Source organism: Triticum dicoccoides, chromosome 5A, assembly GCF_002162155.2.
Source record: "Triticum dicoccoides isolate Atlit2015 ecotype Zavitan chromosome 5A, WEW_v2.0, whole genome shotgun sequence".
In the NCBI taxonomy this organism is placed as follows: domain Eukaryota; kingdom Viridiplantae; phylum Streptophyta; class Magnoliopsida; order Poales; family Poaceae; genus Triticum; species Triticum dicoccoides.
Window position 1 is genome coordinate 559,215,747 of NC_041388.1, and position 12,373 is coordinate 559,228,119.

The window sequence follows — 12,373 nt, forward strand, 5'->3', positions numbered from 1 at the left end:
AAAAAATGCTTAACAAGTATTTGGAAATGTTAAATAAGTATTAAAAATGTAGAATAAGTATTTGAAAAATGTTGAATAACTATTAAAATGATGAACAATAATTTGAAAAATGTTGAAATAGCGTTGGGACAACGTTGAACGTGTATACAAAAATAGTTGATCACTTGTTACCAAAAATGTTTTTGACATGTACAAAAATGTAGAATGAAAACGAAAAGAAACATAAGAAAACACAAAAGAAAAAGAAAAAAAGGAAATAAAACAAAAAATGGAGAAAAAAGAAAATGAAAAAGAACGAAACAAATCTGAGAAGAAAGGAAAAACAGGGAAGAAAAAAAAGAAAACAAAAAACATAAAAAAGATGATCACGTTTTCATAAAAATGTCTACAAATTTAAAAAAAATTATGATTTTGGAAATTGGCCACAATTTCAAAACAAAATTGTATCGTAAAAAATTGTATCATAAGAAATTGATTGGGTGTTCTCAGAATACAAACTTGTGACCTACACTTCTAGGAATAACCGGAAAAATAAGGAACGTAATTGACTGCAAAAATAGGTGGAGATGTAGAGGGGTTCACCGTGGGAGTCTGGTGTGGTCGTACGGGCTTGATTGTGTATGAAGGCGTCGGATTTCAGCTATAATCACCGGCGACCGAAGGGGAGGTAGCTGAGCGATTCGCAATCGAGGAGGCATCCTATCTCGCGTTTGACGAAGTCGATTCCGGTGAATCTCGGGTGGGGCATCCTGAGCTGGTAGTCTAGAGATGATGGTAATAATGACATGAGGTTTTACACAATAGTAGTTTGACCAATGTAACACTAGTTATAAATCACAAGAAAAAATATAATTATAAGAAGATCAAATGTTATAATAACTTCCATAACAAACGGTTTGAATTACATTGATCGATCCCTCAAAAAAAAGAATTACATTGATCGAATTGTCTAATACCCATCCTTTTGGCCCGCTTGTCTTTCGTGGCATTCCAACGAAGTCGGCGTAGTCACTGGATGTCGGCGTAATCGACGGCGCCGTACGGCTGGAACCACTCGGCGAGGAGCCCCTGCCCCTTCACCCTCTTCCTCCTCGGGTCGCACCCCATGTCGCGGCACAGCTCGTCGTTGTACCACACGTTGACGGCGCCGAGGCACGGCCTCCACGGGCGCTGCCCCTCACCGCCGCCGCCGCTCCTCCGCGCGTAGTACCGGCCCCACTCCGCGCAGCTCTCCTCCATCCGCCGCACGCCCGGCAGCCGGAACGCGCCGTCCAGCAGCCGCGCCACCCACTTGGCCGTCATCTCGCTCGCGTACATGTTGTTCAGCCCCTCCGCGTGCCCCACCACCGCCATCTGCGGGATCCGCGGGTGCACGGACTCCCGGTACAGCGGCACGGCCGTGTCCGAGTTCGACGATCCGGCGATGATGTCCTTCACCCGTGGCGACGCGAACATGTTTTTCAGCTTCTCGTCGCCGCGGAAGCCCGTGGCCAGGACCACCACGTCGGCCGGCACGACGCGCTTCTCGGCGCCGGCGCCGTCGAGCACCAGGCCGTCGTGGCAGAAGCCGAAGGACCTGGACCTCGCGAAGACGACGCTGCCTTCCTTCACCTTGTAGTAGAACCCGTCGGGGAGCATGGAGATGAGGCACGACGACACGCACCGCGCGAACCCGTGCCCGGGCTCCATGCCGTGCTCCCGCATCGGGATCGCCCTCCGGTAGTACGCCCCCGTCGCCGCCGATATCGCCCACGCGAGCGGCGCCAGCAGCGCGGCGAGGAGGCGGGAGGCGGCGCCGGCGCCGGGACGGGGGACCATGAGCTCGGCGAAGCGGTTCATGTAGAGGTACCCGATGCTGACCCCGCCCCACACTTCCGCGCGGTGCAGCAGCCACTGAGGGTTCCGGCACACCATCGTGCACGGCGTCGCCGCACCGTTGGCCTCTGCGCAGTCGGCGGCGATCTCGAAGGCCGACTTGCCGGACCCCACGACGGCGACGCGCTTCCCCTTGACCAGCGCGGCGGCGTCCGCGTCGGCCATGTCGGAGAGCTCCATGGAGTGGAGCACCCGCCCGCGGAACGCCTCCGGGCCTGGGAACGCCGCCGGGATGTTGGGCACGCCGCTGAAGCTGCCGATGCAGAGTATCAGGAAGTCGAACTCGTGCACCTCCTGCGTCTCCGGCTCCTGCTCGCCGGCGCCGCGGTGGCCCACGGTGAGGCGCCACGCGCCCGAGCCGTCGCCGAAGGCCTCGCCGTTGCCGTTCCACCTCTCCCACCCGTCCGCCGCGCCCTCCGGCTCCGCACCGACGTACTCCGCGGCGACGACCCGGCTCCGGAATCTGACGCAGCCGTCGACGCCGAAGCGGCGCGCGTAGGCGGCGAGGTAGTCGACGACCTGGTCGTGGCGGGGGAACGCGCCCGCGGAGTCCGGCCAGGGGAAGTCCGAGTAGCGGTAGGCGGCGGTGGGCGACTGGAGCCTGGTGGAGGCGAGCGTGCGCGTCCACAGCCCGCCCACGGACTCCCCGGCCTCGAACACCACCGGCCGGAACCCGCGCGCCAGCAGGAGCTTGCACGCCGCCAGCCCGCTCGTGCCGGCGCCGACGATCGCCACCCGCTTCGCCCTGTGCTCCATCGTCGACGCTAGGCGGCTTAGCTGTTTCTTGGATCGACACACTGACACAGCTGCCGATATATTAGTTTTTTGGGCGGGGTGGCCGCGCTGGTAATATTATTTGTGTCGGGTGGCCTGCTTCACATGCAGCATTTTATAATCGGATGAATTTGGAGAAGGTCAGTGCCGTTCAATCTGGGCTGCTTGCTGGTCTGACGTCAGTGAGCTCGTGGATATAGCAGACTAACAGCAAGAATAAAATGCGTTTTTAGATGGCAATCTGGAAGGATGCGTACATGTATCAACCGCCGCTAGGGTTTGTTCATCCAAGTTACCGCATCATGTTCGGAAACTTGATAAATCTTGGACGCCGATAACTGTCACACGTGTGGTATATTTGATATGCGTCCACACACCGTGTGTGATGTGAGCAGGAGGCAGCCCACACGAGATGTGTGTAGGCGGATATTAGAATTGCCCACACGTGTGGGCGCGGCTACTTCATGCCACACGCCTAACAAGTACTATTCATCTCCACCATGCGCGTGTGGCACGAAGCAAAAAATGCCCACACGTCCTAGCGCAACTACGTTAGGTACCCTGCGGGATGACGATTTAGTTGCCATCCTGGTTGGCAGATGTAGTTATTCAGGATGGTAAGTGTAGTTGTAAAAGCATGGCAACTCTATCTGTTTGATTAACTATGGTTGCCATGTCTAATTTATGTGTAGTTGCCGCGTGTAATCAAACCGTAGTTGTTGTGTGTGATTAACTACTTGCCACATATGGTCAAACAGTAGTTGCCATGGGTGTTTACCTAGTTGCCACGTGTGGTCCAATCATACTTGTCATGTATTGTTAATCACAGTTGCCATGTGTGTTTATCTGGTTGCCACGTACGCGCAACTGCAGTTGCCGTCTAGCAAAGAATCACAGTTGCCATGTGTATTTACCTAGTTGCCACGTTCGCGTAACTGCAGTTGCCATCCACAATGTAGGAGTATCGTGTGGACGAAAAGTAGTTTGCTCACACGCGCATGACCTAGGTGGTGGCTGTGTGGGCAGAAATTAGTTCACCCACACAGCGCAACTGGCAAACAGCATGGTGCGGGCGTGTGGGCAAACTCTCCAACGCCCACACAACAGCCACGTCCTGCGTGACACATCAAATCCACCTTTTCGTGTCAGGATTCGTGCAAAAGACATCGAACGACGATCCAGACGTGTGGGCGAGTTGGGTAACGCCCACAAGTGTGGGCGTTAGTGTTTCCGTAAATCTTTGTATGCTCTCGAGCAATCTCCTAGAGCCAGTGGGGAAGCTAGCATTTGACAAGCAGGTGGTGCGTGAAAATTGTAGGATGATCGAATATTTCTTATTATAAATAAAGCAACGAATCAAAGTACACGGCAGAATGATATAATATGGCATGAAGGCCCATTACAAAGCAAATCAAAAGATAGAACATGATCCTAGAGCAAGCCTAACACCTCTCCGAGGTCCGAACAGAGACCCCCTGAGCTCTATGACAATGCCCCCAAGAGGGTGACGGCGCGAAGTATCGCCGCTGCCGAGTCTGAGAATAGACAAAAGTTTTCACGATGAGCCCTCGAACTATGACGAGATCCACAACGCCGTCTTCAAGAAACAAGCTACACCCACGGGCGTCGCCGTCGGCGGCGCCAGAGGCACGAAGCATTCACTCGGACACTCGCCCGCATCACCAAGAGGAGTCTCGGCCACCACCTCAACGAAGGCCAACTTTTCCACCCCGAATTTGGGCACTGCTAGAGCAGGCCTGAGCCTCCCGCCACTACACCCCTAGTCACCCACATGACCAATAGATGGAGCCACCACCGCCACAACGAAGCCTGCCGGAAACCAATCGTGAAGCCTGTCGTCCGAGGCTGCCGCCCCGGCATCAATTTCCCTGGGCACCGCCGACCATCCACTTCATGACCACCCGACCATAGTAGTAAGAGTGAAAGGGACCACCTTTCACTCCTAGCCCGGCATCAGCCACCGGGTTTGGGTCGGCACCTCCACAATAGGAGGCTCCCACGCATGTGTCCCCAGCCGGTCCCGGTGGGCCAGGGGGAACCTAGTGACTACCGACGGCCACCGCCGAGCACGCTCGAACGCCACCATGTCCATGGTCATTGGCGCAGATTTGTATGACGACACAATAACGCCCGGAGAGCTACCCTCGGACTGACGCCACACAGGCACCAAGCAAGAAGGGCACAACGCGGACCAAGTGTAAGTGCATCTAGTGCCCCCTAAGTGGTTTTGGAGTGTTGAATACAAATGGGACTAATATGTTTGTGAGTGTACACAAGAGATATAGTCCCTCAAGATTTGGTTTAACCGAAGAAAGACGACCCCTAAAAAATGTATTTCTTCAAGTGAATAATTTGGTGCGGCCTTTGAAGAAATTGAAGTGAAGAATTGGAAGCGTGAAGACTTTTATTTTCGCTGTTTCTTTCTTCTTATTTGAGTCATAGGAAAAACCGCACTGTTAAAAGGGGTCTAGGTGATACATATATCGTATTTTCCATGCTCAAAACTATTTATATCCTACCGCTTCGAATGAAGCCTTTGGAAATCTCTGGCAGTGCTAACGAATTTGCTAGTGACAGAGACACGGTTCTTCTGGTTGCTGATTAATTTGGTCAGACTGAGGAGTTAGGAGTTCATCAGTGCGATCTGCCTACCGTGAGGAAATTAAGTGCCCCGAAGAATTTGAGAGTTCGATTTTTCTGACTGTTGCTGCGCCACGTGCCAGACTGTCGAGTGGATTCTTATCCTGACAAAGGTCATGTCTTAATGGGCATTTATGAAAATTCATGGTTGGTTGCCCCGTGGCTATAAAGAGCCGCCCCCTACAACCACTTGTTGGTTGACTACTCTGGAGAAAACTTGACATTTGTCATTTGAGAGCAACCCTTCCTCTGACGACTTTGTTAGAAACCCAAGTGAAGAAAAACTCAACCATAGCCAAAGTGACTGAGCATTACTGAAAAGTTTGATCTGTGTGATCGGACGCCTGTTACCTTTGAAGACTATCATTCTTCTAGATGTTTAGACGTCATGTTCTGAGCACCCAAGAGTAATTGTGGCGTGCCGGTGAACAAGTATGTGAAAGTTTTGGAAGTCTACCTTGAAGACTTACCTTGGTCGAGGTCTGTTGTGACCTTAGCTCAAGAGGAATATGGTGAAGACTTAGTTTCTTCAGCGCTCATCTCAGTCGCCTCAACCAGACGTATAGTTGATACAACAACTGGAACTGATCTACAAAATTGTTGTGTCTTCACCGAGCCTACCTGATTTCAAATTCCTCACCCTTTACTTTACGTTATTCCATTGTTGAAGAATCTGTGATCAACTTTCTGGAATTTCATTATGTTGTTCTTCATTTTTCCAGTTCATCTTTCTCATGTTTGAATGCTTGTAGGATTACATGTTCTTCACTTGTATGTATATTGTATGCATGCTCTAAGTTTCTGTGATGAATTAGTCTCATCCTTGTTTCTATTTCTTCACCCTGATCTTCGTCAAACTCATCAGAGTTTGACAAATTTTTAAAAATCTCCCATTCAACACCCCCCCGGAGTAAATCTACGCTTTCAATTGGTATCAGAGCAAGATACTCCCTTATTTTGTGTGATTTTGGTTTAACCCCCGCAAAGCCACATCCCCGGTTTGTATCCGGTTTGTGAGAGAAAGTGCGTCTGAACCGTTCGGCGGACCGATACAATCCTGCGTTGTTGGATGGCACAACACGTCCGGGTCCCGCACTCCGGACTTATGTGGGCGGTTTGAGGGTCGGCGTTGGATACCCTTACAGGGCATCAGGTAGATTGATGTAGTGGAACAAAAAACATGGTCCGAGAGTGGAGATTTTAGTGGGACGGGGGTGTGAGAGTCCTACGTGGCAGAGGTCCGAACTCCCGTAAAACTCCCTCCAGTTTATGGTCGGTTAATTCAGACGTGTGGATGTCTCTGTGGACGTTTGCAACACCGCATTGAATGGCAAAAAATGTTCGAATGCGTGAGTTCGAACATTTGCGAGCGATTTAAGAGACAAGCATTGGAGGTGCCCTAGAATAATACACGAGAGGTATGGTTCACAGGAGATAATCGGGGTCGGGGCTCATTCGCTCGGAAACTGGCCCACCAAACGGCATGTAGGGTTTTTTCAGGGGTTTGGGGATAGACGGGATAATCCCCAAAATATTTTGTTTTTCTACTCTCTTAAGCCACTAGCACCAAACTAGGTCTCATCGTGTTCTCCAATGCAGAATAGACAGGCTCAACCAATAATCGACGATCTACGAGAAGTTTTCAATGTTTTCGTTGCTAGGTCCAGTACATGGAGCTCACTGAACAAGCAGACACTCTCGATTGAGTGTACAAGGCATTAGCAAACACGGCGGCCAAAAATCATACTGGGTATATATGGTCGCAGTCCTTGCTAGGTGGTCTTGGTTTTCTTTATTATTATTTGTAATCACTTTCCTTATAAAATTACTGAACATTTTTTCTAACGTACTCAAGCATTGTTTTTGTAGTCATTACATTTTTTAATGGAGTTTTAGACATAAAATAATTTTTTGATTTGTACGGAAATGTTTTTCTTAATTATTGTGAACATTTTTTATTTAGGATAAATGAACACTTTTGCAAATAGTATAAACAGAAACATAAAAAAATAGATAAATCATTTTTATTTGACATGCAAAAAAGTGCGGTGTGTCATATTTATTGAATTTTTTTTTGTAGGGAACTAACAAAGATATTTTCCGGAAAAGTTGAAATGATTTTTTATTTTATTTTTGACGGGTTGAAATGATTTTTATTAACACTTTTTAGAAGGCGTAAGTGGTAAAAGGCCGTGCCAATGGGAGGCTGACAGCCCATTCACTTTTCCTTCGGAACTCGTGCTTGACAGAATAAGGTGCTAATGAGGAGCACTCGATTGTGTATACTGCTTAGTTAAAGCAAGGATAATAATGTGACACAGCTGAGCTATAGAAAACTCGCATCAAATTCTTGTCTAGTTGGAGAAGAAGAGAGAAGAGAACGAGATGTAGATTTACATCCGGCATAGAACGAGCTCCCGTAACCTTTGTAAGAAAAAAGATTGGACACATATTAACGACATACAACATGCAAGTGTGGCTAACTATTATATGAGTGAGCTATAGGTGATGTTACAACTTCATATATCCGGTTGTTGGCTACACTATTAATCTTGCATATCAAATATAGGTCACTTGCAATAAAATTATGTTACTATTGCTCTATAAAGGAGTCATGACCTTTCCATAGGTCACTTGCAAGGAGTGTGGAAAGCCCTTCAGTGTCGCCTTTGTCTTGCTTGGGGCGCATCCATTTAGAAAGCAAGAGGTCGCGTGGGAATGAAAAAAGCGACTTGGTTTCTTTCTAGTTTCTCCTCTTCTTCATTTTCCTCTTTTAATTTTGGTTTCTTGGGTTTTCAAGTTTCTTTTTTGTTTTTTTTCCTCGTGTACTGCTCAGCATGATCTCGAGGACAACACATGTGTGCCCCCTCGATAGCGCACCCATGCTCCTTGTGTTCCTATGGACAACACATGTATGCTCCTACACAAAAGCACACTTGCCACGCTCTCACGGAGAGTGCATGTGTGCTCCCCATAGGTGGAGCACAAGCAGACCAGAAAAGAAGATAAGGGAGCCATGCTCCACATGAAATACACCTATGCTCCCACAGGAAGCACAAGTGTACTCCTTGCGGTGGAGCAGAAGTCAACCATATAAAAGGAAAAAAGAGGTGTGCTTCCATCGACAACACAGTCGTGCCCCGTGTGGTAGAGCACAACCATTACAAAGAGAGTGAGCATGTTCTAGCTGGCGGCATAGGTGTGCTCCGTGCGGGGCGGGTGGAGCACATCGAAACGAGAAAAAGGAAAAAAAAGAAAAAAAGATGTGCTCCCGCATGAAGCACACATGGGCGATGCGGGCGTGCTCCTCACGGTCCAATGCATCCAGCCATCGAAAGGGAAAAATGAGAGAAAAAAAGAAGAAATCTATGCGGTCATCTCTCCTTCTATCACAGGTTTGAACACGAAGCTCATTTTAATGACAAGTATTTCCGGACGAATAAAAGGAGATGTATCTAGATAAAATACATCTAGATACATCCCTTTTTATTCATTTTGATGACAAGTATTTCCGGACGGAGGGAGTACCTCTTGACCAGTGATTTTTTTTATAAGTTTTTTCAGGGGTCTTTCTTATAAGTTTGAGCTAGCGATTTAATTCGTTTCTCTACAATGAAACCATAACCGTGTGTGTTTGCCACAAACGGGCTTGTTTGCAGGTCCCGGAGGCCCATGCCTCTTGGACCTTCCGCGAGAGGCACGGCCGTGTCTCTCGGAAACGGAAAAATATATTTTCTTTTTTTTTCATTCGGAAGGGGTACGGTTTTGCTTCCGCAAAAGACGCGGCCGTGCCTCTTGGAATCGAAAAAAAAAACGTTTTCTTCTTCTTCTTTTTCTCCCACGAGAGGCATGGTTTTGCTTTCACAAGAGATACAGATTTGCTTCCATGAGAGGCACGGTCATGCCTCCTGGAAACGTCTTTCGGGAAGAAAAAAAATACCAAATTCCTGGTTCAGTTTTTTTGTCCGTTTTTTTATGAAAAATAAAGTTCATCAAAACCTATCAACATGGGATGTAATTTTAAAGATCTCGACGCAATGAATCCAACGGTGAAAACGGTTCGAGATTTGAATGCATGGTTTAAGAGATAAAACATTTTGGATAAACGGGTCTATGAAAAAGGGAAAACGTCTAGGTTACGACAAGCGACGCACATGCAGTGTGCTCCTTGTCGCAACCTGGGAAGATGTGAGTGATATTTAAAATGAGTACTCCTTAATTAGCGATTTTGTTTCCTATCAGATTGCGAACCCAGATCCTATGTAGCCCCCGTTAAAGGCAAAACCCTAAGCAACTCATACCCCTGGGAAAATATCTGGTACTCCCACCCCTAGGGTGCTCCCAGTGCTCTAAACTCGGTAGCATATTTTAAAATATTTGAAAAATTCAAAAAATATCAATACATTGGCACAACATCAATGTATGTTGTTAAAAAAATCAAAACATTGCTCAAGATACAAAAAATGACAAAATGTACATCAATGTGATAATGGGCGTAATCTAAAGCCCAACTTATGTTGTGTACTATTTACTATCGAATTTGTCATTTTTGTATCTCAAGCAATGTTTTGAATTTTAATTTCATATTTTTTAACAACATACACTGATGTTGTGCCAATGTGTTAGATTTTTTTTCAGAATTTTTCGAACATTTTAAAATGTGCTACCGAGTTTTCGAGCATCGGGAGTACCCTAAGGGTGGGAGTACCAGATATTTTCCCTCATACCCCTGTCTCCTTTGATAGATTTAGTGGTCCGGCCCCATCTACGCACTCACGTAATGTTTCTTTGAAGCTTCCAATCGGTTTTGGGAAGCTTCTAGTCTATTTTTTAATTGTTTCTGGTTTTTCGGCCTATTTTGTATGATTTTCTTTTTTCTGCATTTGTTTTCTATGTTTTTCTCCTTTTTTCAAATGCATGAACTTTTTCCATGTCATGAAGTTTATCAAAAGAAATTGTGAAAAATTTCAAATTCGTGTCTTCCTCAAATTTTCTGATTTTCTTTCAAATTTGATAATTTTTCCAAAAATGATGAACTTTCATTTAGACTTGATGCACTTTTTCAAATTTGTGAGATCTTCGGAAACTGAGTTTTTTTTAAATTGATGAACTTCTTTTCAAAACTGATGAATATTTTTAAAATTTGTGACTTTTTCAAAATGTTTGATTTTTTAAAATTTTCGAACTCTCTTCAATTTTATGAATTATTTCTTAGTTTGTGAACCTTTTTCAAATTAGTGAACTTGTTCAGATTAACGAATTTTTATTTCCTGAACTTTTTAAAAATTCGTGAACCTTTTCAGATTCATGAACCCTTTTTCTCAAAAATGAACTTTTTTATTTTCATGATTTTTAAAATTCGTGAGGTTTTTCTGAAAAGTCAACGATCAACGTGAGCCTAATCACGGTCAACAGTGGACGATCAAACTGGGAACCAACCAAACCAGGAAGATAAAAAACCGAGCGAATCGGACTTTTTTTAGCGAGCGATCCAAAAATGAGGAGCGCTCGAAACATTGTATTGGGTCGACCCATAGGAGGGTGGTGCATGAGAGTCAGTTCCCCCAACGGGCGCATAAGGTGCTAATGAGGAGCACTCGATTGTGTATACTGCTTAGTTAAAGCAAGGATAATAATGTGACACAGCTGAGCTATAGAAAACTCGCATCAAATTCTTGTCTAGTTGGAGAAGAAGAGAGAAGAGAACGAGATGTAGATTTACATCCGGCTATAGAACGAGCTCCCGTAACCTTTGTAAGAAAAAAGATTGGACACATATTAACGACATACAACATGCAAGTGTGGCTAACTATTATATGAGTGAGCTATAGGTGATGTTACAACTTCATATATCCGGTTGTTGGCTACACTATTAATCTTGCATATCAAATATAGGTCACTTGCAATAAAATTATGTTACTATTGCTCTATAAAGGAGTCATGACCTTTCCATAGGTCACTTGCAAGGAGTGTGGAAAGCCCTTCAGTGTCGCCTTTGTCTTGCTTGGGGCGCATCCATTTAGAAAGCAAGAGGTCGCGTGGGAATGAAAAAAGCGACTTGGTTTCTTTCTAGTTTCTCCTCTTCTTCATTTTCCTCTTTTAATTTTGGTTTCTTGGGTTTTCAAGTTTCTTTTTTGTTTTTTTTCCTCGTGTACTGCTCAGCATGATCTCGAGGACAACACATGTGTGCCCCCTCGATAGCGCACCCATGCTCCTTGTGTTCCTATGGACAACACATGTATGCTCCTACACAAAAGCACACTTGCCACGCTCTCACGGAGAGTGCATGTGTGCTCCCCATAGGTGGAGCACAAGCAGACCAGAAAAGAAGATAAGGGAGCCATGCTCCACATGAAATACACCTATGCTCCCACAGGAAGCACAAGTGTACTCCTTGAGGTGGAGCAGAAGTCAACCATATAAAAGGAAAAAAGAGGTGTGCTTCCATCGACAACACAGTCGTGCCCCGTGTGGTAGAGCACAACCATTACAAAGAGAGTGAGCATGTTCTAGCTGGCGGCATAGGTGTGCTCCGTGCGGGGCGGGTGGAGCACATCGAAACGAGAAAAAGAAAAAAAAAGAAAAAAAGATGTGCTCCCGCATGAAGCACACATGGGCGATGCGGGCGTGCTCCTCACGGTCCAATGCATCCAGCCATCGAAAGGGAAAAATGAGAGAAAAAAAGAAGAAATCTATGCGGTCATCTCTCCTTCTATCACATGTTTGAACACGAAGCTCATTTTAATGATAAGTATTTCCGGACGAATAAAAGGAGATGTATCTAGATAAAATACATCTAGATACATTCCTTTTTATTCATTTTGATGACAGGTATTTCCGGACGGAGGGAGTACCTCTTGACCAGTGATTTTTTTTATAAGTTTTTTCAGGGGTCTTTCTTATAAGTTTGAGCTAGCGATTTAATTCGTTTCTCTGCAATGAAACCATAACCGTGTGTGTTTGCCACAAACGGGCTTGTTTGCAGGTCCCGGAGGCCCATGCCGTCCGCACGGCCGGCGTGCCACACTCCCACTAGCAATACCTCCGCTCCCCTTTCTCAAAA

General features: G+C 46.2%; 1 protein-coding gene across 1 annotated transcript; it reads right to left on the minus strand.

The window, feature by feature from the left end:
* Positions 1–830: 830 nt before the first annotated feature.
* On the minus strand, positions 831–2,669 carry LOC119302811 (probable flavin-containing monooxygenase 1). Its single transcript, XM_037579853.1, has one exon. The coding sequence runs from the start codon at positions 2,629–2,631 to the stop codon at positions 1,009–1,011; it is 1,623 nt and encodes a 540-aa protein (XP_037435750.1). The 5' UTR covers positions 2,632–2,669; the 3' UTR covers positions 831–1,008.
* Positions 2,670–12,373: the final 9,704 nt, after the last annotated feature.

What these genes read in the sequence shown, in the direction of transcription:
- LOC119302811 (XM_037579853.1), bottom strand. Translation starts at nt 2,631, where the DNA reads ATGGAGCACAGGGCGAAGCGGGTGGCGATCGTCGGCGCCGGCACGAGC.